The sequence below is a fragment of the Emys orbicularis genome, chromosome 10 (assembly GCF_028017835.1).
Source record: "Emys orbicularis isolate rEmyOrb1 chromosome 10, rEmyOrb1.hap1, whole genome shotgun sequence".
Taxonomy (NCBI): domain Eukaryota; kingdom Metazoa; phylum Chordata; order Testudines; family Emydidae; genus Emys; species Emys orbicularis.
In genome coordinates this window covers 47,723,262-47,746,514 of record NC_088692.1, presented here as the reverse complement: position 1 = coordinate 47,746,514, position 23,253 = coordinate 47,723,262, and the positions used below count along the sequence as shown (strand labels likewise).

The 23,253-nt window shown below is 44.7% G+C and overlaps 1 protein-coding gene across 8 annotated transcripts in view; it reads left to right on the top strand.

The window, feature by feature from the left end:
* The window catches only part of CSNK1G1 (casein kinase 1 gamma 1), a 229,218-nt gene that overhangs the window by 184,405 nt on the left and 21,560 nt on the right, over window positions 1-23,253 (top strand). For 5 of the 8 annotated variants that reach the window (XM_065412650.1, XM_065412656.1, XM_065412653.1 and 2 more), the window contains 2 exons: window positions 131-279; window positions 2,291-2,398. In XM_065412650.1, coding sequence (XP_065268722.1) covers window positions 131-279; window positions 2,291-2,398 — 257 coding nt within the window. Of the gene's footprint in view, window positions 1-130; window positions 280-2,290; window positions 2,399-19,559; window positions 19,671-23,253 lie in introns of all 8 variants that reach the window. The other 3 variants (XM_065412651.1, XM_065412652.1, XM_065412649.1) reach the window with 2 other exon arrangements.

The window sequence follows — 23,253 nt, the reverse complement described above, 5'->3', positions numbered from 1 at the left end:
CTTGTAATCTGTACAGAGATATGGCGTGAGTAGCAGGTGACTTTACTGCGTGTGCTGCTGTAGGTTTTTTAGTCTGGGCCGAGATATTGATGCTCCTTTTTTCTCTTTTGTCCTTGCCTTTTTCCAACAGAGGAGATGGCCACATATCTTCGTTATGTCAGGCGATTAGACTTCTTTGAGAGACCAGACTACGATTACTTACGAACTATCTTTACAGAACTATTTGAAAAAAAAGGCTACACCTTTGATTATGCCTACGACTGGGTTGGCAGGCCACTGGTAAGTTTTGTTTGCAAAACAAGCACCCTCCTTCCAGAAATAAGTCTCCTAGTCCCTCATGGTTGCTTTTCCAGCTGTGTGGGCATATAAGAATTTCCTTTAATAGCCTCGAAAACTAATTGCAGTCTCTAGTGCAGTTGGGGAATGGAAAACTGAGGGCTGGGATGGCTTTCCTTCGGAAATCGTAATGGATCACTCTCCCTGTCAATCAGGAGAATGTGTTTATCTTTCTCCTGATGGAAATTAGCACAGGGGATCTTCTGCATCCCTGTTGGAACCTTAAACACCCTTCCCTATTTGCCTCTGGTTTTACTCCTCCCCATCTCACTTTCTGGTTCAAAGGAGCATTCACACTGCTGTGCAATGCCTGCATAGATCACAAGACTCTCCCTCTCCGAGCATGCTATAATGAGGCAATCCAACCTGAGTGTCCCATGTCGCAGTTTCAGATCATACCACTGGAACAGCTGGCAAATTTTAAAACACATTCATGTGCATATTAACATTAGCTACAGAGTATTTTGCTGCAGCGACACTTCTTCACGTTTCGTACACAAGATCACAAAAATCATTACTGGATTGTTTGGCAAATTTGTTTTTAAATGAAGTATTACCCTTCTCAGTCAGATTTGGATGCTCCTAAGGTTCCATCCCTCAGGACCTTTCTGTTTCAGAACATAGTTACGTTTAGGGTGGACTCACAATGAGCCACATCTGCCCTAAGGAGTCGGCAATAATTAAACTGCGGCTTTCTGTAGTGTTCCAACACTTAACAGGCTGGAGACTGCTGCCCCTGTTACAGAATGATTAGAAGTCATGGCTTTTAGACACAGAATCTCCTGCATGTGGACACTTTCGTCAAGTTTGGTTTTGTCATGAGAAATAACCTCTCCCATTACAATGGTCTGAGGATTCTAAAAAAGGGCAAATCCCAATGCCAGTGCGTTTTCAGATTGGTCTTCTAATCGTGATGAGGGCCATAGGGGAAAGGGGAAATGCAGAATGCTCACATTCTAGAGTCTGCTAACTCCTTAACTTCCACCCTCTCCTTTTCTGAGCGTGCTGTCATTGTTCCCTTGTTCATCAGCTTGTAGCAGAAGATTAGTGCCCTGGTCTGTCATCACCAAACAAAACATGCTTTTAAATTTTGGGACCATCTGTATGCGGAAAAGCTTTGCCAAGAGGCCCACTGATGCCTCTTGGAGAACTCTCATAAAACATATCTATGTAGAATCCATTCTGCTGGTTGCTCATGCAAAGGACAGTTTGTGTCCAAGGTGCATAGCCAGTCACTTACTATGCTTTTGGGCCACTCTGCTTTTGTGGTTTTTACATCAATACTCAGTCATTATATACAACATTTCCTATGTTTGCTTATTTTGCACAGTAATATTATCTTTTAAAAGGAAGTCATTCTCCTTGTAAATCTCATTTCTCTTCACTGATGTTTAATTTCAGAGGCAATGGGCAAAAAGCCCATTTTAAGGCAAGTTTCCTATCACTCCTTTAACAATTCACCATTGGTTGCTATGGAGATCATGAAGTTACAAGCTGGGATTATGATTTAGTTGGGAACTAAGCAGATGAAGCCTTAATTAACACATCCTGTTCCTAAAAGTAGGAAGACATGAGATGAGGAGGAAAACAATATGCATAAAACTATCCTTATTTGCAATTGTAATTAACTCAATTTAACCTACACTAAAGTGTGTTCAGATACCATGAAGTTGGGTACCTTTATAAATGTATATAATAACAGTATTGTGTTTCAGTTTACCATGAGATGTTAGTGGCTGTAAATGTCCAGCAAGCCTTTGAATCCCATAGAGATTTTACAGCATCTGCTGTGATTCTCTTTGGCTGTTCAAACTATTTTAGACCTATATTTTCCTCGTTCTTCCACACTGAATATGAGCTAACCTAGTAGTAGAGCCTATGCATGCATGTAGATTGGGAGTGGAGCCTAACTGAGGCATTGGTTTCAATGTATAATGGGTGATTTATTTTGCAGCCTACGCCAGTGGGGTCCATTCCTGTAGATTCTGGGGCATCTGCAATAACAAGAGACAGCCACGCACATAGGGATCGACCGTCACAGCAACATGCTCTTCGAAATCCGGTGCGTTACTTACCACTGTCTTTACTTTCGCGTATTCTCATAATGCCTCCCCCAGCCCCTATTTGTGCGGAGGGAAAGAGGAGTAAAAACCTCTGGTGAAGTTCATTTCTTACGGAAATTTAATATGCATAAAGTGAAGGCTTAAAACACTCCAGTTCACAAAAGTAGGTCAGTGTTTAATTCCACCCTCCATCCACCTATGGGATGTCCGGAGACCATTGATGTTAACACTTACCTCCCTTCCAGCAAGTAAATTTCCTCTTAATTTAGGAAGGTTATAGTTTGAACTGAATTTTATTTTCTGTGAGAAAAATTGCTGACATGCTGTTTATTGCAATAGAATTGAGGTGGTGCATGACCTAGGTGTATGGATTTAAAGGTCTACAGTTTCAAGTGGATCATTTTTCTTCTAGTTTGTATTTAAAAAAATTTTTTTTTACTCTAGAAGGTTGCTGGGCTCTATTCCCAAATTTAAGGATAAAAAGTCAGTCTATGACGTTCTCTGTTTTTTTCCTTGATGTCTTTTTCATATTTCATTGCTGTTGAGAGTTTGGATTTTCCATGTTAATGCAGAACATATCAGAAGTTCAGCAGACCACTGGAACTGCTAGTTCCTTGTTAGAGCTGTTGGTACTCCATACCTCCCACAGTGAGTGGTTCTCGGCTCGCTGGGCCTTTCTCTCCACCTGCATGCTTCTTTTGTTAAAGTCCCTACTCCATAGACTATGTCCTCACCTATTCCATGTTAACTGTTTTGTTGGTGGTGTGGATTTAACAATGCTTATTGCAGTAACCTGTCTAGACTCAGCTTTTCATGTTCATGCAGCTATCCTCTGAGTGGAAGAACAACAAATTCAGACCAGAAATACTTCTAAAGCTGTAGGTTAACCATAAAACAGGAATGTATTTCCTTCCTGAGAAGTGTTGCTTTTTGGCAGCTGGATTTTTAAAATAGTTGCATGTGAAGGTTTATTTTTATGCATGCTTATTAGTGCAAATTGCTGTGTAACAGGGGTTCCATAGTAACCAGCTTTAAAATGTGTTAGTTAATAAATACACTGTAGTCCCTTCATGCTGGGTTAATCTGAGTGGCAGCTTCTGACTGCCTGCTCCTGCCAACAGACTTTGACACTGTGTGCATACACAAAGTATCTCCTGTTTTACTTTTTGCTGCCTGGAAGACATTCCTGGCTTAGCTTTCAGGCATATTTCGTGCACATATTTCTAGTCCATAACACATCTTTCATGTCCTAATAATGACACTCGAAGATAACTTATTCCTTGTTCTTTTTGTTTCCCCCCTAAATAAACCCTGCTAGTATATGGCACAGCAGTGTCCCTAATTCCTGCATAATGCTGAAAATGAACAGCCCATCTCTCAAGATGTTGAGGTGTCATCCAAGTATTTGACTGGAAAATAGTTAAGCGGTAACTTCTTGCTTTGGAATTCGTTTTGTACAAACATAACAGTTCCTCCTCCAAGAGATGATCCTCTTAAATGCTTATCAAACCACTTCTTTGCAGAAAGTCACTTAAAGAAACTTCTAGGGGCAGTGGAATTGAGGCATGTGCGTTTGGGTAGAGTGAACCCTCCTGAACTCCAAGGGTGATTGTTTTATTTTTACTCCCCTGCATGCAAGTGAGTCTTTTACCAACCATTGGCACCAAAACCAGGCAGCGTGTCTTAGGTCCTATTCTCTCTGCAGTTGTTCCATTTAGACAGCTACAGTCAATGTGCTTATTCTCTAGCAAAGCTGGGCTGCTCTGTGAATTGGTAGGTGGCAAGAGGATGGTCAGAGTTTTTAGGAACTCTTTCTCCAATTCCATGTGCATCATCTCGGCAATGTAACATGACCTCACTGAGCTCAGGTAGTGAGGCTCAAGGCCACTCCTAAACTGGTTCAAGGTGCATTGTGCTGCATGGCCATAACCCAGTGGTCTGGTCCTAATGGCCTCTTCTAAAGAGTTTCTTTTGAAAGTAAGAAGATTCTAAGCTCTGAGGCAGGGGTGTATTTCCTTAACATTAACATTGTAAGCTACTATTTCAGCTACCTGTTTAGATCCACACAACTCTATTATAAGGAGCAGCTCTCTGGCATGTCTCTTTTCTATCCACTTCTTGAATCTAGAGGCCTATGTGATTCTAACAGTACTGTTTCTAAATTTGTCTTTGATTTATAGCAGTGAAATAAATTTCAAGGAAAGTGCATCTGTAGTAGTTTCATGTGTATCGGGATGGTACTCCTGAAGCAAGTGAGAGTCAAGCCTGACCCGAGAAATTGGGGGAAGGGATTTAATCAAAGGGAGGTCCTGAAGAGACCGTCCTAGTAGAAATAAGACTTTGACTTTGTATGATCTGAGGGAGGTGCAGTGTGTGTCACTCAGTGCTTTGCCATGGTATTCTAAAGCAGTGGTTCTCAACCAGGGGTCCAGGGCCCCCTGTAGGGGCTGCGAGCAGGTTTTGGGGGGTCCTCCAAGTGGGGCCAGCGTTAGACTTGCTGGGGCCCATGACAGAAAGCCGAAGCCCCACCCCGCATGGGGCTGAAGCCCAGGGCCCTGAGCCCTGCCACCTGGGGCTGAAGCCAAAGCCTGAGCAATTTAACTTCGTGGGGGCCCTGCATTATGGGGCCCCAGGCAATTGCCCTGCTTGCTACCTCCTAACGCTGGTCCTGGCTTTTATATGCAGAAAACCAGTTGTGGCAAAGGTGGGCCATGGAGTTTTATATCATGTTGGGGGGGGGGGAGGGGGCTCTGAAAGAAAAAGGTTGAGAACCCCTGTTCTAAAGGATTTAGAAACTAGGAGTCCTTGTGGCACCTAAGAGACTAACAAATTTATTTTGGCATAAGCTTTCATGGGCTAAAACCCCCTTCATCAGATGCATGAAGTGAAATATACAGTAAGCAGAATATATATTACAGCACATGAAAAGATTGGAGTTGCCTTACCAAGTGGGGGGTCATTGCTAACAATTCAATTAAGGTGGAAGTGGCCTATTCTCAACAGTTGACAAGAAGGGGTGAATATCAAGGGAGGGGAAATTACTTTTGTAGTGCTAATGAGGCCAATGCAATCAAGATGGACGTCGCCCATTTCCAACAGTTAACAAGAAGGTGTGAGTATCAGCAGAGGGAAAATTACTTTTTGTAGTGACCCATCCATTCCCAGTCTTTATTCAGACCTAATTTGATGGTGTCCAGTTTGCAAATTAATTCCAGTTCTGCAGATTGTCATTGGAGTCTGTTTTTGGATTTTTTTTGTTGAAGAATTGCCACTTTTAAGTCTGTTATTGAGTGTCCAGGGAGATTGAAGTGTTCTCCTACTAGTTTTTGAATGTTACAATTCTTGATGTCTGCCTTGTGTCCACTTATTCTTTTGCGTAGAGACTTTCCAGTTTGGCCAATGTACATGGCAGAGGGGCTTTGCTGGCACATGATGGCATAAGATTCACTTCCTCTGTTGTCCTCCTAAATCAGGAAACTAATAGGAGCATATATCTCCTACTGCTACGAGAGAGAAGGCTGAACCTCTGACTAGGAAGGTGCCGTTGTTAGCGACTATTGCTAGGTGGAAGCTAAAACAAGCCAGCACAGACCTAATTGTGATGAATGTTTTTAAAAGGCAGGTGCTGTAGCTTTGAAAAGAGAACCCTGATTAACTCTCCGTTCTGCTTCCTTTTGCAGACTCTGCTGTTTAGTTCTCAGCAAGGTTCAGGATTTGCTAGTTGAAGGGCCGACAAGTTTGCTCAAAGATAACCTAGCTCCTTTTTTCCTGTGTGTAACCGCCTAATATTCAGACTCTTACCCAGTTTGAACAAGGACATTCAGCCTGTGTGGCTGTGCTCTTCCTCCAGCCAGGATAGGGCTCGCCTTCCACATCTTGAGGAGAGTAATGTTCCGAGGGAGCATGGTAGGATGGGGAGGCAGGGAACTGGATTGCAATCTTTGATTAGCTATTTCAATCTCATTGCTCATATCTTCTACTTACTTGAAGTAACTCCTACAGTCCTTCATTCTCCCACCAAAGTAAAGCTTGCTAATTTGATACATTTGCATTTTTAGTTTCTTTTGTTCAATATACCTGCTCTCAAACTGGGTGAAAAGTTAATCAAAATCTAAAAATGCTCTTCTTCTGTTTCCAGCTTTCTTTAATGTTTGGTTTAAATTTGACACATTTGCTTAGATTTAGATGGTGTCCATTGCTACAGCTTTGGAGCGGTCAATGTAATCACAAATAGCGACATATCTATTATGAACTTCAGAGTTCTTGAAAGAGACAGCTCTGCTCATGCGTATTGGGTCTGACCAACAGCACAGCTCTATCTGTCATGTCCTAGAGCTCCCCCTGCTACTTCAGTCTTGGGGTATGTCTACACTACGGGATTAATCCGAATTTACAGAATTCGAATTTTGGAAACAGATTGTATAAAGTCGAATGTATGCGGCCACACTAAGCACATTAATTCGGCGGTGTGCGTCCATGTACCGGGGCTAACGTCTATTTCCAGAGCGTTGCACTGTGGGTAGCTATCCCATAGCTATCCCATAGTTCCCGCAGTCTCCTCCGCCCATTGGAATTCTGGGTTGAGATCCCAATGCCTGATGGGGCCAAAAACATTGTCGCGGGTGGTTCTGGGTACATCCTCCCCCTCTCTCCAGGGAAGCAACGGCAGACAACCGTTTCGCGCCTTTTTCCTGGGTGAACAGTGCAGACGCCATACCACGGCAAGCATGGAGCCCGCTCAGCTCAAGACAGCAGTCATGAACATTGTAAACACCTCGCGCGTTATCGTGCAGTTTATGTTGAACCAGAACCTGCAAAACCAGGCGGCGAGGAGTAGGCTATGGCAGCACGGCGGCGAGAGTGATGAGGACATGGACATGGAATTCGATCAAACCGCGGGCCCCGGCGCTTTGGAGATCATGCTGTTAATGGGGCAGGTTATAGCCGTGGAACGCCGATTCTGGGCCCGGGAAACAAGCACAGACTGGTGGGACCGCATAGCATTGCAGGTGTGGGACGATTCCCAGTGGCTGCGAAACTTTCGCATGCGTAAGGGCAGTTTCATGGAACTTTGTGACTTGCTTTCCCCTGCCCTGAAGCGCCAGAATACCAAGATGAGAGCAGCCCTCACAGTTGAGAAGCGAGTGGCGATAGCCCTGTGGAAGCTTGCAACGCCAGACAGCTACCGGTCAGTCGGGAATCAATTTGGAATGGGCAAATCTACTGTGGGGGCTGCTGTGATGCAAGTAGCCAAAGCAATCGCTGAGCTGCTGCTACCAAAGGTAGTGACTCTGGGAAACGTGCAGGTCATAGTGGATGGCTTTGCTGCAATGGGATTCCCTAACTGTGGTGGGGCGATAGATGGAACCCATATCCCTATCTTGGCACCGGAGCACCAGGGTGCCCAGTACATAAACCGCAAGGGGTACTTTTCAATGGTGCTGCAAGCACTTGTGGATCACAACGGACGTTTCACCAACATCAACGTGGGCTGGCCGGGAAGGGTTCATGACGCTCACGTCTTCAGGAACACTACTCTGTTTAAACGGTTGCAGCAAGGGACTTACTTCCCGGACCAGAAAATAACCGTTGGAGATGTTGAAATGCCTATAGTTATCCTTGGGGACCCAGCCTACCCCGTAATGCCATGGCTCATGAAGCCATACACAGGCAGCCTGGACAGGAGTCAGGAGCTGTTCAACTACAGGCTGAGCAAGTGCAGAATGGTGGTAGAATGTGCATTTGGACGTTTAAAAGGTCGCTGGTGCTCGTTACTGACTCGGTCAGACCTCAGCCAAACCAATATCCCCATTGTTATTGCTGCTTGCTGTGTGCTCCACAATCTCTGTGAGAGTAAGGGGGGGATGTTTATGGCGGGGTGGGAGGCTGAGGCAAATCGCCTGGCTGCTGATTATGCGCAGCCAGACACCAGGGCGATTAGAAGATCACACCAGGAAGCGCTGCGCATCAGAGAAGCTTTGAAAACCAGTTTCATGACTAGCCAAGCTACGGTGTGAAAGTTCTGTTTGTTGAAAACCCGCCCCCTTGATTGACTCATTCCCTGTAAGCAAACCACCCTCCCCCCTTAAATCACAGCTTGCTTTTAAAGGAAATAAAGTCACTATCGTTTAAAAATCATGTATTCTTTATTAATTGATTATAAACATAGGGAGAGAACCGACAAGGTAGCCCGGGTGGGGTTTGGGAGGAGGATAGGAGGGAAGTAAAAGGCCACTGAAAAAATTCAATATAATGACCGCCTTTTGGTTGGGCTGTCCACTGGGGTGGACTGGGAGGGTGCATGGAGCCTCCCCCCCCCCCCCCCCCGCCCCCGCGTTCTTACACGTCTGGGTGAGGAGGCTATGGAACATGGTGAGGGGGGAGGGAGGTTATACAGCGGCTGCAGCGGCACTCTGTGATCCTGCTGCCGTTCCTGAAGCTCCACCAGACGCCGGAGCACGTCCGTTTGATCACGCAGCAGCCCCAGCGTTGCAGCCTGCCACCTCTCATCTCGAGCGTCCCTGATGACCTCACGTTCACTGGCATCTTTCCTGTACTTAGATACTGTGTCCTTCCACTCATTCAAATGAGCTCTTTTATTGCAGGTGCATTCCATTATTTCTGAGAACATCTCGTCTCACGTCCTCTTTCTCCGCCGCCTTATCTGAGATAACCTTCGGGACGGAGGAGGGAGGCTTGAAAAATTTGCAGCTGCTGGAGGGATGGAAAAAAGGAGAGAAGTTTTTAAAAAGATACATTTTACAGAACAATGCTTATACTCTTTCAGGGTGAACAACACTATTCACATTACATAGCACATGTGATTTCAGTACAAGGTCACATTTTGCATCTTAATATTGAGTGCCTGTGGCTTTGGTGTTAGAGATCACAGACGCAGGTCCGGGCAACAGAATTCAGCTTGCATGCGGCCATGGTAAGCCATTGTCTTTCGGCTTCTGCGCCCTCCGTTCCCACATACCAAGCAAAGCCCGTTGAGTGCTGTGGTTTTCCTGTTAACCTTCAGCAGCAGAAAACAAACTAACCCGCCCCCCCCCATCCAATTCGCTGGGATGATCGCTTTATCCCTCCCCCCACCGCGTGGCTGGTATCAGGGAAGATCCCTGCAGAAGCCAAACTAACCCCCCCCCCCCGCCCGCCATGAATTATCTGGGATGATCGCTGTACCCCTCCCCCCACCGCATGGCTGGTATCAGGGAAGATCCCTGCTAGCCAAACATGAAAATCTCAGCGCCAACTCCCCCCTCCCCCCCCCCCCCCCCACACACACACTTGGCTAACTGCAGGGAAGGATTTATTTTCAGCCGCAGGGAAACAGCCCAGTAGGAGCGGCCACCTCTGTCCCCTTAATTAAATTCCCGTATTTCAACCAGGTTACCATGAGCGATATCACTCTCCTGAGGATTACACAGCGAGATAAAGAACGGATGTTGCTTGAATGCCAGCAAACACCGGGACCATACGCTGCCAGGCTTTGTCATGCAATGATACCAGATTACTTGCTACTAGCATGGCATGCTCAAGTGTCCTACCATGGAGGACGGAATAAGGCTGCACTGCCCAGAAACCTTCTGCAAAGGCTTTTGGAGTACCTCCAGGAGAGCTTCATGGAGATGTCACTGGAGGATTTCCGCTCCATCCCCAGACACATTAACAGACTTTTCCAGTAGCTGTACTGGCTGCGAATGCATCCCAAGTCCTTAGGGCAAATTAATCATTAAAAAACACTTGCTTTTAAACCATGTTTTATATTTTAAAAGGTAAACTCACCTGAGGTCCCTTCCATGGGGTCATGGTCTGGGATACCGGCTTGGGAGGGTACTTCAGACAGGCTGAGAAAAAGATGCTGGCTGTTGGGGAGAACGGAGTGCTGTGTGCTCTCCGCAAGCTCGTCGTCCTCCTCCTCCTCTTCCCCGTCCGCAGAATCCTCAGGTGTGGCTGATGAGATTACCCCCGCCTCGGAATCCACGGTCAGAGGTGGGGTAGTGGTGGCAGCCCCCCCTAGAATTGCATGCAGCTCAGCGTAGAAGCAGCATGTCTGCGGCTCTGACCCGGAGCGACCGTTTGCCTCCTTTGTTTTCTGATAGGCTTGTCTGAGCTCCTTGACTTTCACGTGGCACTGCTCTGAGTCCCTATTGTGGCCTCTCTCCATCATGCCCTTGGACATTTTTTCAAAAGTTTTGGCATTTCGTCTTTTCGAACCAAGTTCTGCTAGCACTGAATCCTCTCCCCATATAGCGATCAGATCCAGTATCTCCCATACGGTCCATGCTGGTGCTCTTTTTTGATTATCGGCCTGCATGGTTACCTGTGCTGATGACCTCTCTGTGGTCACCTATGCTCTCCTGTGCTGGGCAAACAGGAAATAAAATTCAAATGTTCGCGGGGCTTTTCCTGTCTACCTGGCCAGTGCATCCGAGTTCAGATTGCTGTCCAGAGCGGTCACAATGGTGCACTGTGGAATAGCTCCCAGAGGTCAATACCATCGAATTGCGGCCACACTAATCCTAATTCAAAATGACAATATCGATTTCGGCGCTACTCCGCTCGTCGGGGAGAAGTACAGAAATCGATTTTAAGAGCCCTTTATTTCGAAATAAATGGCTTCGTTGTGTGGACAGATGCAGGGTTAATTCGATTTAACGCTGCTAAATTCGAATTAAACTCATAGTGTAGACCAGGCCTTGGAGTAGATGAATTGACCACTTACACTGTTGGCCACATTGATTGACTACTTTGGCAATTAGCCACGTCAAGGTGCACATTTCTAGGGTATTAATGGATGTGTTGAGTCACAAATATGGAATGAACTCACGGGAACAAAGGACCGTCACAGACCTCACCAGCTTTCACTCCAAGCACAAGGTGCAGACTGGTCTTCTGATATAAATGCAGAGCAGCATGTACATTAAAAACACTTCACTAAACACACAGTTCTTCACCTGGTAAGAGGTTGAGGGAGATAGCAAATGTGAGATGTTAGTCATGCCATTTAATGAACTGCTGGATGGCACTCAGTTACTGTGGTGGTGAGGTTGCTATAAGAATCTGGATAGAATAGAATAGGCATGTAGATGAAGGTAAAGCGCCTTCAACCCCTGAGAAATGCAGCAGTATAGCAATGCACACCCTGGCCTGGCTCATTTCCACTAGCTATTTTTTAAAATCTAGAGACCATTTCAACCATTAATATGTAATTTTTAAAATCAACTTTTCTGTGAGTTCCAATGTCTGTCTTGAGGTAGACATGTTGATGAATGTTCCAGATGGACTCTATGGGCCTTTCTTTTCATTATCTGAAAATCACCTCTTTTCCTTGGTGGAAGAGGCAGTGATGAGGTGTGGCGTCAGGAGCCCCTGGACTATAGAAAACCCTGGTTGATGCCTCACTAAGTGGGAAGTGCCCTTGTGAAAAACTGACCTTGTGATGTGTGGACTGCTGGATAGCTGGATAGCTCTTCAATTCTGACTCTTAAAGGAGTCTTCTTGTCACAAAGGGCAGCAGAGCCAGGAAAATGAATGTCTCACAGTGCAAGGACTCCACAGCAGATTGCTGCCTCTGGTTCCTGAAGGGGAGAGGATGCTAATTAAAGCAAGAATATGGCTTTTAAATGATATGTCCTTTTAACACAGTAGGGTCTGTGAGTATGGGCAGATGAAGCTGAACCACAGGGACTTCCAGTTTCATGTACATACTGTGAGAGTTTCAGCCTTGCACCATAGAGATCTAGTGACATCACCACTTGTCAAGCTGTTAACTGCTGCTTTCTCTCAGCGATGGCAACCTCTATGGTCTGCCTGTCCGCTTCTCGCCCAAATACCACTGTGCCTTTTCCCATGCTGCTCTGTTTCAGAAATATTCCCTGTCAAAATTTCTAAAGGTGCCAGCCCTGTAATCCTTTCAAACCTTCCTCTGTCATGATGCCTACAAGGGCATGAGTCTGGCCTTGATTAGATAAGGAATGAACTGAAACGTCTGTTTTGTTAAACTCTGATCGTTTTGTTACTTCATCCTCCCTTGCCCTGGCTGTGCAAACAAGTAACAGTGTAATCCTTGATTGGGGTCTCTAGGTGCTACCATAATGCCAGTAATGTCCAAAAAGGCCTTGCTGGCCAATCTGTGTCCAGAATGGTACTCTGATGCACCTCAGTACTGAACTACAACCCCCTCGCAGCAGTTTCTGTTGTGCTCCTACACAACTTGTGATGCTGCACCCTGGCCTCAACTATTGGTTTAGATGAGGGAGAAATATGGTGGCAAAACAGTGGTGTTAAATATCCCAAACCTGAGGCATAGTAGAAATTAACAAAAGAAAAAGCTGGAAGGATGCATTCCAAACAATGTACAAACAAACCCAGGAGAGGTGCAGCAAAGCAGGAATCAGATAGGAGCACTATGAACAGAGATCCATTCTGCAGCCTGGGTTTCTTACCTGGAAATCTTATCACTTCATGCGCCAATCCTAGGCTCATCAGGAGGGATGAGAGCCCTGCCTTTCCCCTCCACCATAAATGAATGAGATGCAAGCCACATCACCTGATATGCATGTGCAGGTGACTAACTCACTTCCCTCAACTACCTCCACCCAGCCCAACAAAAAACACTGGCTCCAAAGCCAGTAAGTAGCAGGAGGTACGGTACTCTCTCTAAATCATCCCATCTCCTGGAGGTTTACATATGGCCTTATACAAACTTACCACAAGATTCCCTTCCCAGCCCATTCATCACTAAGGACCCTGATCCAAGACTCTTGTGTGGGGCATAAGATACTGGCCGAAGGCACAGATCTTCAGACCATTTCCTATATTGTCGGAGAGTACTTTGTTCTACTTCCATTGTTTGATGGGGGGGAAGTTTCTCTTGTACCCCTGTTGGCAAAGTTGTCTCAATATGTAATTCTCTGCTATACTTCTGTGCCTGGGTTTATGCCTTACTGAGGATGCGTATGGCCAGGGTAACTCTGTGAGCTACTGCTGTTAATTTCCTTCTGTTCTGGGAGAGATTTGTGCCTTGTGGGTATTCTCCATGATGAAATGGTGACACTGGACAAGCTGTGCAAAGTCCACTTGATCACCAGACTTCTCCATTGTGATGTAATCAGTTTCTTCTGGAAACATTTTCCATTGCTCCTTCCCATCCTCTAAAAGAACTAACTATACCTGGAAAGTCAACCTAAACTACAAATCCCATGTCAAAATCTGACCTTTGGAATAGGTTCCCCATTGGTTCGCAGGCACATCTCCTTGTGAATATTACAGCCATTGTTTTCTGTCCATTTTCTTTCTCCTTCCCTTTTCCCTCTCTTGTTTTCTGGGGATTTTTTGCTGTTTTGTCACTCCTCCTCCCCCATTCTCTTTTGCTCTTATTTTGTGGCACCCTCTCCCTGTTTCATTCTTGGCAGAAGGCTACATGCTGTTTGGATTTGAGATGTTCACTAGTAGCTGTAAGAGGCCAGGTCACAGACGGTATGTTGCAGTTTAGCTGAGTGCCATAGAACAGCTTGGGCCAATAGACTTCCTGCCTGAGTCTGTAGTCCTGTACACGAGCTGCTCCTGTGTGTTGTTTCAAAAGGACAAATTATACAAAACAAAGACCAGAGAATGGAGTGGAACCAGAAACGAGTTCGGATTCATCTTCACTGTACTTTACTAGGTACTTTCCTAAGTGAAATCTGTTCTTAAGATGTCTGTATCAGCCTCAAAGTGATCAGGTGCTCAGAATATTTATCCTTCCCAAAAGCATTTTGTACCATGGAAAATTATTTCTGCAGCAGAGCATGTTTTGACAAAGCATAATTAAAGAGTAATTCATTTTAGCCCACTATTAGCCAAGTCATAGATTAGTGTGAAGATCTTTGCTTAACTTTGGGTTAATTGACTGACTTAACATGCAGTTATACTCTCAAGTATCAGTGATTTATCCTGTGTTCCCAGAAGCAACTAAACATTATTTCTCTCCATTTAAAACAAAAATGAAGTGTTGGGGCAAGTTCTGCCCTCAGATACAGGTACCCAACTCAGAAGGAGTTGATGGGAGTCATATGGCTATTTCAGAATGCTATAACATTTAATGTATTTGCTAACCTGTAACCTTTGTAAGTAGTGTAGAACTAAGCTGAGCTCTCTGATTATGGTTATACATCAGGCCTTTCTTCCTAGAAAAGTAAAAACTTGCAGGTAGGCTGGCCAGGGCACCTGGGAGCACAAGACCCTACGCAGCTAAATGATTATAGGCACACTGAGCAGATCACGCTCAATCTGTCCTAAAGAGGGCAGCTTGTGGCCTTGGAGTATGAAAGCTTCAGAAAGCCACCTACCCTGTTAAGCTATATCTGTCATTTTGTGCCAGGGACTATCAGAGCTTCCAATAGCCGTTGTTTGACTTCTTCGCCTTCCGTTACTAGACACCAAGAGGGTTAAAACTCCAAGCTTGACTGGAGTAGGGAACTTAATGTAGGCTCTAGCTGATCGCAACAGCATCAGATCTTAACCCCTGCTGCAGCAGCAATTAAAGCTCGAGTTACTGCTCTGTGTGCTGCCTTTAGGTCTATTCATTTTTCATCTTTAATGGGTATTAGTGCACACACTTATGTCTAAGTATCTACATAGTGATTCTGTGGCTGTCCGGTGTAACGTTGGAGCACCTTACAATTATTAATGGATTTTATCCATAAAACATCTAGCAGCCAAAGGCATAATGTGATTCAATGGCTAGACGCTGAAGCTAAACCAATTCAGGGTAAAAATAAGTATGCTACTGGCCACACCACTCCCAACTGCAGACATGTTTCTGTTAGCAGTAGGTAGCTGCCAAGCTTGCCTCTTCCAGAGACATCTGCACCCCGGTCAGCATGATGCTTGGTAGTAATTCCATTTTAAGCTCTCTGCAGCAGGAAGTGTCTTTCCGTGGTTTGGACAGTGCCTAGGACAATGAAGCCTCTATCCCTAACTGGCATGTCTGCAATATAAATAAAAACTAGGGTGGGGGAACAACCACAAGAGGAGACGGAGAAGATCATCACGAGCAGCATGAAGCAAAATACACATCAGAGAGAGAGAAAAGGAATAAGCAAGAAACAAGATGATGAGGGAAGGGAGTGGAGAACAGACAGAAAAGGATGTTAGGCTCATGTTGGGGTGGGGGAGGGTGGGCAGGGGATGGAATATACAGAAAAACAGGAGAAAGGGGTGATGACAGCATGTGCCGGGGCGGGGTGGGGAAGGTTCCTAGTTGTTTGTGTCCCAGGGAGACTCCAGTTAAAACAGTTAGGAATCACTGCTATAAAGTGTACTGGGATAAAAGGCGTTCCATTCATATAAGCTAATGTGACCTCCTTCAGCCCCTGAAAGTTGGAGGGGGAAGGGAGGCATTGCTTCCCCAGACTGTTCTGCGCTAGTAACTTCATAAAGAGGAAAATCTGACTGTAGATCTGCGCTGCACAGAAAAACCTGCGGCACCGGGTCAATTGAGTCAGGCTTGCGCGACGCAGGCTGTGGGACTAAAAATAGCAGTGTAGATGTTCAGGCTTGTGCTAGCTCCTGAGCTCCGAGACCCTGCCCTCTCGCCCACCAGGTGTCAGACCCCGGCTCTGAGACTCAGTGCCATAGGTCTCTTACTGCAGTGTAGATGTACCCTTAGGTGCTCCACAATGTTTTTAAATGTGAACACTCCTGGCCACTTGATCCCTTTGAGAAGTACTTTGAGTCCTAGGGGAAGACTCCTGAGGTGCATGTCTTTATCGGCTCCATATTGGCACTTCTCCAGGAAACTACAAATAGTTCATTCGAGTTGGGGGGGAAACCCCACAAGACTAGTAATACATGCAACTTTTAACTTACCAAGGGCATTGCCCAGGGAAGTAGTGTCTCACCAGACTCTCTTCTGCCAATAAATCCGTAATGAGAGCGTTAACTTTTTCTGGACACTAGAGTAAACTGTCCTCTTCAGTCAATTCTTCTGGCACGAGCCTTCTCCTTTCACCCCATACTGGAGAGCATAACCCCCTAGGGCTTGAGCCTGGGGAAGCAAGTTTCTTACAGCTATATTGTCCAAAACCAAACCGTACAGTAATATCAATCTATTTACCTCACAACAGAATCCAAGACAGTGTTTCAAACCAGACCTCTGGGTTCTGTGAATTGTGAATCACAGCATACTCAATGGGTGGCTTTCAAAAAGGTCTTCCCCTGCTCCTCCAGCTTCAGGCAACAGTAGTCTCAGCTGTAAACCACATTCTTTTGTTTCCAGACTGTTTTTTTCAGGAGCACAGTGAGTTCATTTGTCCTCTTTGAACTAGTGCTGGTTCTCTTGCATTTTCAACTGCACCTTTCTCGTTCACCTTCACTTTTCATTAATAAAGTTGTGCTTAATTGTCCATATGCTGTGGTAATCGGAAAACTCAAGCCTTAGATATCTGTTGACCTCGGTCTCAGCTCTCTGCTCAGGACTTCGTCTCAGCATTCCTCACCTACATCAGTATTAGTCACATTTCATATCAGAACAAGAAAGTATTCTACCATCTTTGTGTCTGAGATTTCACATATGGCCAACACCCTCACTGCTTCAGATATGTGCAGTCAGTCCACTACTACCGCCACAGAACCAACGTAAGTTCAGAAAGTCCAGAGCCTCTTGTTTTTTCTCATTAAAGAGAGAGAGGATGGAAACCATATAACTTGTGCAAATCAATTACAAATTAGGCTCAAGGCTATAAATTCTGAACAGCCCTATGGGGTATGACACACTCATGAAAGGAATACCAAGTGTCCTGCCCTAGTAGCACTGATCTGTGTGTGTGTTTTGTGGTGATAGTAATGCAGCTAATGGATGTTTCATTGGCTGACTATTGTCATGTAGTCTACTGCTGTGGGCTTGTCTAAATCAGTGGTTCTCAACCAGGGGTACACATACCCCTGGGAGTACACACAGGTCTTCCAGGGGGTACATCAACTCATCTAGATATTTGCCTAGTTTTACAACAGGCTACATAACAAGCACTAGCAAAGTCAGTACAAACTACAATTTCATACAGACAATGACTTGTTTTATAGTATACACTGAAATGTAAGTACACCATTTATATTCCAGTTACTTTTTCATTTTACCATATAATTATAAAATAAATCAAGCAATATTTCAGTAACAGTGTGCTGTGGCACTTTTGTATTTTGATTTCTGATTTTGTAAGCAAGTAGTTTTTAAGTGAGGTGTAACTTGGGGGTATGCAAGACAAATCAGACTCCTGAAAGGGGTGCAGTAGTCTGGAAAGGTTGAGAGCCACTGGTCTAAATGAACACTTAGTTCATGGCAAGCTGGGATGTAAATGAAGGCCACGCTTGCATACGGCATGCTAAGTGTCCATGTGGCCCCAGCTGCTGTGCACTGGAAGTTCCTTAGTGCACTTTGATCTACACCACTTTGAAAGAGAGTAGATTAAAGTGCACTAGGGAACTTCTAGTGTCCAGCAGTAGTGTCCACATGGGTACTTAGTATGCTGTACAGTAGTGCAGTGTAAATTTACAGCCAGCTTGCCACAAATTATGTTCCTGTAGATAAGCCCTGAGAGCATGGAGAAGAATTTGAATTAGTCTCTCCAGTTTAGAGAATGTTCCATCTCTGTTGTTCAGGTAGCTGAATTAAGCTTCCTAGTAAAGTATTTCTAAGCGGATGCCAAGCACAACAGTCTCTCACCATTAATTTGAGCTAGTTTTACTTTGTGAGAGGTACTGATTGCACTTGGGGCAGAAAGAGCATGTGACCCGGTACAGAGTCTACTCTTTGTGCTGTATTACAATCTTTAGATATAGCTTGTATCTCTCTTCCCAAAAGTTATACTTTGTGGACTCCACTGTCCAGTTGTATTAACTTCTGCAAAGGTATATGAAAAGCACTGAGAAAGCAAACATACAGAAAAACTGACCTGATTGTTTAGATGGAGTGTGTACCAATAGTATTCCATTCTTCTCTCTAACCAGTCCTTCTCTTTCCCCTTACTGATGCTTTTTTACTTTTGTTTAACACACTGGTTTGATAGTTCCCATGGTTAGATGCATTGGCCACATATTGCATAGAGAAGACCTTTGTTTTTATGGGAACATATGATTTACCATTATGTAGCAAGCCATTGTTTCTTCTGTTTCAGTGGCTAATACTTGACGTTTCAGGAGTAGCTAAGGGTTTGTCTACACTGGCACTTTGTCGGCAAAACTTTTGTCGTTTGGGGGTGTTAAAAAAACACACCCCCGAATGACAAAAGTTTTACAGATGAAAAGTGCCAGTGTGAACAGCACTTTGTCTGCAAGAGCACTCTCCTGCCCCTCGTGGGGGGTGGAAGTTTTCTGTCGGCAGAAGAGCTCTCACCTGCCGACAAACAGTAGCTACACTGTGTGCCTTTTAGCGGCATGGCTGTAGCGGCACAGCCGTGTCACTAAAAACCTCATAGTGTAGCCATAGCCTACAAAACTTTCCAGCTAAGTAATGGTAGCTGAAAGCAATGGCTTTGACCTCTTTGACTAGTTTAGTACTCTTGTCTCCATTTGGAAGAAGAGAACATTATAACAACTTCTGATTTACTGGGGCTTGTTTTCAGGCGAAACTCACACTTGCAAAGTAGGTGTGAAAACTTTTGAGCACATTTCTTTCTGCATTACTGGGTGTGTTTTGAAACCAGCTCCTGGTATAATAAACATGCTTCTCATCAGACATCTTGCAGTTTGGGCTCCTGGACTCAAAAGCCCTATGTCCAGTGGAGGCTGGATTTGTGTGTCTGACCCCACTGCAGATAAGCTCTAGCATCTGTGTCCTGACAGGCCTAGTTAAAAATATATTACAGTTCCATTCACTAGTTTGTAAATTCCTTTGTCAAAATATCTAAACAGAACCCATACTGAAGTAGCTCAGATGTTTTCTGAAAATTCATTTCACCATTTGCTCGGTTGAATGAATCCTCTCCAGCATTTACTGCTCTCAAACGTGCAATGTGTTTGGTAAAATGAACTTTTAACCAACCTAAATGTTCTTTAAATGCCTTGCTTTTTTCAGTGAACTAACCCCACTAACTATTATATTCTCATTGCTTTACCTTGGCTCACCTTTATCTTTCCTTCCATCTCTTGCTGTCATGCTTCTGAATGCCTGAGCAGACGGCGTCATCAGACCGCCGAGGAGAGTGGGAGATCCAACCAAGCCGGCAGACAAATACCTCGTACCTGACATCTCACTTGGCTGCAGACCGTCATGGGGGATCAGTACAGGTATTACCTCTTCCTGACCTGCACAGCTTTGCCATCAGAATCTGCTTAAAATTCCTGAAGCCTCATTGAATCTCAGCTACAATATTCCTGTGATCAGGAGAACTGTGTGCATTCAGAAGCAACTGTGCTTTTTGGGTGCTCTTCACAAAGCAGACAAGCCCTGTCCTGCAGTAGCTTAATGCTTAAACTATAGTCTCATGACACCCAAGAGGACCAATGACTGGTCAACTGAGCTTACTGCTACAGTCCCTGCAATATCTTTCTACCAGGAATTATTTAAAATAAGATATATGGAGTGATCTACCAAAACTTGATTGTCAGATAAACTGTTAACCACAGTTTAGTATATGAAGAAATACTATTCCTGTTTACACTTGTAACTAGCGGAGAGAATACGGAATGGGATTGTGTACTGACTATACAATCCTCCAAAATGATGTAATTAAGCTATAAGACAATTCGATGTGTTACTGACAATTGACATAAACCTAAGTGGGTTGTTGCATACAAGCACAAAAGTGCTAGGAAAAAGTTACTGCTCTTCTAGTTCAGTTTTTATATGTAGACTGAGGGCTGGTCCACACTAACCCCCCAGTTCGAACTAAGATACGCAACTTCAGCTATGTGAATAACGTAGCTGAAGTCGAAGTACCTTAGTTCGAACTTAAAGGTACTTACCAAAGGTCCACACGCGGCAGGCAGGCTCCCCCGTCGACTCCGCCTACTCCTCTCGCGGAGCAGGAGTACCGGCGTCGACGGCGAGCACTTCCGGGATCGATCCCAGAAGATCGATTGCTTACCGCCGAACCCGGAGGTAAGTATAGACGTACCCTGTGTGTGAGCAGATGGTTGAATGCATCTTATGAGATATATCCAGGGGGGGCATCACCGGGTTGAGTGTAGAGATGCACTGTAGAATGGCTAGTGGGAGGAAGAGGTACAGTTACTTTTCCCCTCAGATTGATGAGAGAAGCACATTAAAATGCTGTCACTAATGGCACTGATGCTACATTGAGGTTCTGTTGACATTGTATTTCTCCAGCTCCCCAATGTATTACCTCATAATTGTTTGTTTGTATTTGAGAAGCAGCCTAAGGTCTCGGTCAGGGTTGGGGCCCAGTTGTGCTAAGTGTAAGCTCTGTGGGGCAGGAGCCGTGGCTGTTTCAGAGATAGGATGTAACAAGCGACGTAATAGTGGTAATGAAGGTGGAATGAGTAACAGTAGTAAACACTATAAAGGTTAACATTATGCACAACTCCTTAGTTCCAAATCAGCTGAAGAGAGTTTTCTTTTTCATAAATCAGCTGTCTCTTACTACCTTCCAGCCTAGCTAAGAGTAGCTTTATTACACTAGTAACAGGGAGGAACTGATGTGTAGAAGTGAATGTGAGATTTCTTCCATAGTGTGTGCCAGAACTGGAGGGAGTGAGAGAGGTCTGAGCCTTTGAGCAATTGAGCCCTGTTACTTTTTGAAAATTCTTCAGAAGCATTATACACATCGCACAGTGAACTAGTTTGTTTTTAATTCACTCTGATATAGGGAGGGTGTTTTACAAAAGTGCTATTTGAATATTCAGTCATAAAGAATTGATCTGCTGGTCTGTGGATCTGCATACTGTTTTTCTCCCTCCTTCCTTCTAGGTAGGTACTATGTGCACCACAGAGTAAACACTTAGCAAAAGCCAAATACATTTCTTCTACACACACGGTTATGATTATGCCATACGGAATCCTTTGCATCCTCCTTCAGGAGGTACTTTAAAGGTGTTGCTTCTTACCAGCCAAAATGGCACATAAGGTCTCTGACTGGCTGAAGAATGATTGAGGTGAAGTCATTTCATAGAGCTCTCAGAACTCTGTAGAATCCCAATTGAAAGTGCAAACTACAGACTCTACTGAGAGAGTAACATCACCAGTAAATTAATCATTGCTTATGGGAGTCTCCTCCTGGGTGGGATGGTACTATTCTCCATGTGCAGGTCCTAGCCAGACTGGCCATGAGGTGACTCTTACACTATATGGCATGCTTACAAGCCCCCTTTATAGGTGCGCACTAAGAGATCTAGAAACTTTCAAGCCTCCCAAGAACTTCTGTGTGGAAAGACTGCATGCAACTTTAATACCAGTTCTTGCTGAGGTATAAATCTTTGCTGCTGATAGTTGGCTAGATTCAAGGGACTCTTGTTTTTTTTATAGTCCAGCATGTTAGTGGGTCTTTTCACATAGAGAATTCTCTGGTCACCTGAGACATTGAAAACTGGGATGAGGAATTTGTGTCTGCAGGATATCTGTGACTCTGTTCTACATTGACTCAGCATTTGTCTAAACAAGGAAAATTTATAGACACATATTATACCACTACAGCTATACCGATGGTATACCCTGGGTGGACACTCTTATTTCAGAATAAAAGTGCCATTTTCCAGTTTAGTTTATCTGTGAAAGTGATATAAGCTAAACTGAAAAAAGGCACTTTTATTCTGAAATAAGTGTGTCCACAGGAGGCATTATACCGGTATAGCTATACTGGTATAATTGTACCAATATAGTTATGCCAGTAAGTTTCCCTGTGTAGGCAACCCCTTAGTCACTGCAGCCTCTAAATCTCTGCAGAGACTTCCTCCATCATGTGGCAAACCCTTAAATCTCTACTTGATTTCGATTAAATCTCAGGACAAACTTCCTAATTGTAAGAACAGTAGGACAATGGAACAGACCGCCTTGGGAGATTATGGAAGCTCCTTCGCTGGAGGTTTTCAAAAGTAGGCTGGATAGCCGTGTGTTGTGGATGATTTCGACTCAACAAATCCTGCATCTTTCCGGGGGTTAGACTAGATGACCCTTGCGATCCCTTCTAACCCTGTGATTCTACATTACCTGTTAGTGGAAATCAGAGCTGCTCCGCTGTGCCCATAAGCATCATTTATGGAAGCAGCTAGTCTCATTCCTGTAACATGGCCACCTAAAGAGTTCCTCAACTGATGCCTGGCTATCTCTGGGTCTTCTAGGGGTCAGTTTTTGAACAGTAGCTGTTTTTCCTGGAAGGAATTTGCCATCTGTGACATCGTAAATTGTTACTGGGTAAAAAATGAAGAGAGAACCCAAGCCCATTGAGAAGTTAGGCTTAATGGAAAGGCCCTAGGCCTGGTCTATGCTATAAAGTTAGGTTGACGTAAGCTGCCTTGCATCAACCTAGTTGACACTTAAATTTGTCTCTCACCAATATAGGCTTCCCTTTACGCCGACATAGTAACACTACCTCTCTAAGCAGTGTTGAGCCATAGTTGACTTATTGAGGTTGATGTAGCTTGAATGTAGATGCTGCATTATCTGTGTCGACCCTAAGAGTCCTCTAGCAGCTGTTCCACAATGTCCGGCACTGACTGCTCTGGGCACAATTGTGAACTTCACTGCCCAGGAGTCATGGAGATCAGGAAGCCCCCACCCCCACCCTTTAGAGCCCTGCAGATTTTTAAAATGCCTTTTCCTGATTGTCCAGCTTGGCAAGCACATCTAGCAGCTCTCCACTGTTGTGTTCAACTGCCCAGCTGACCATGCTGGCTACATGCTCTGGTTTGAAGT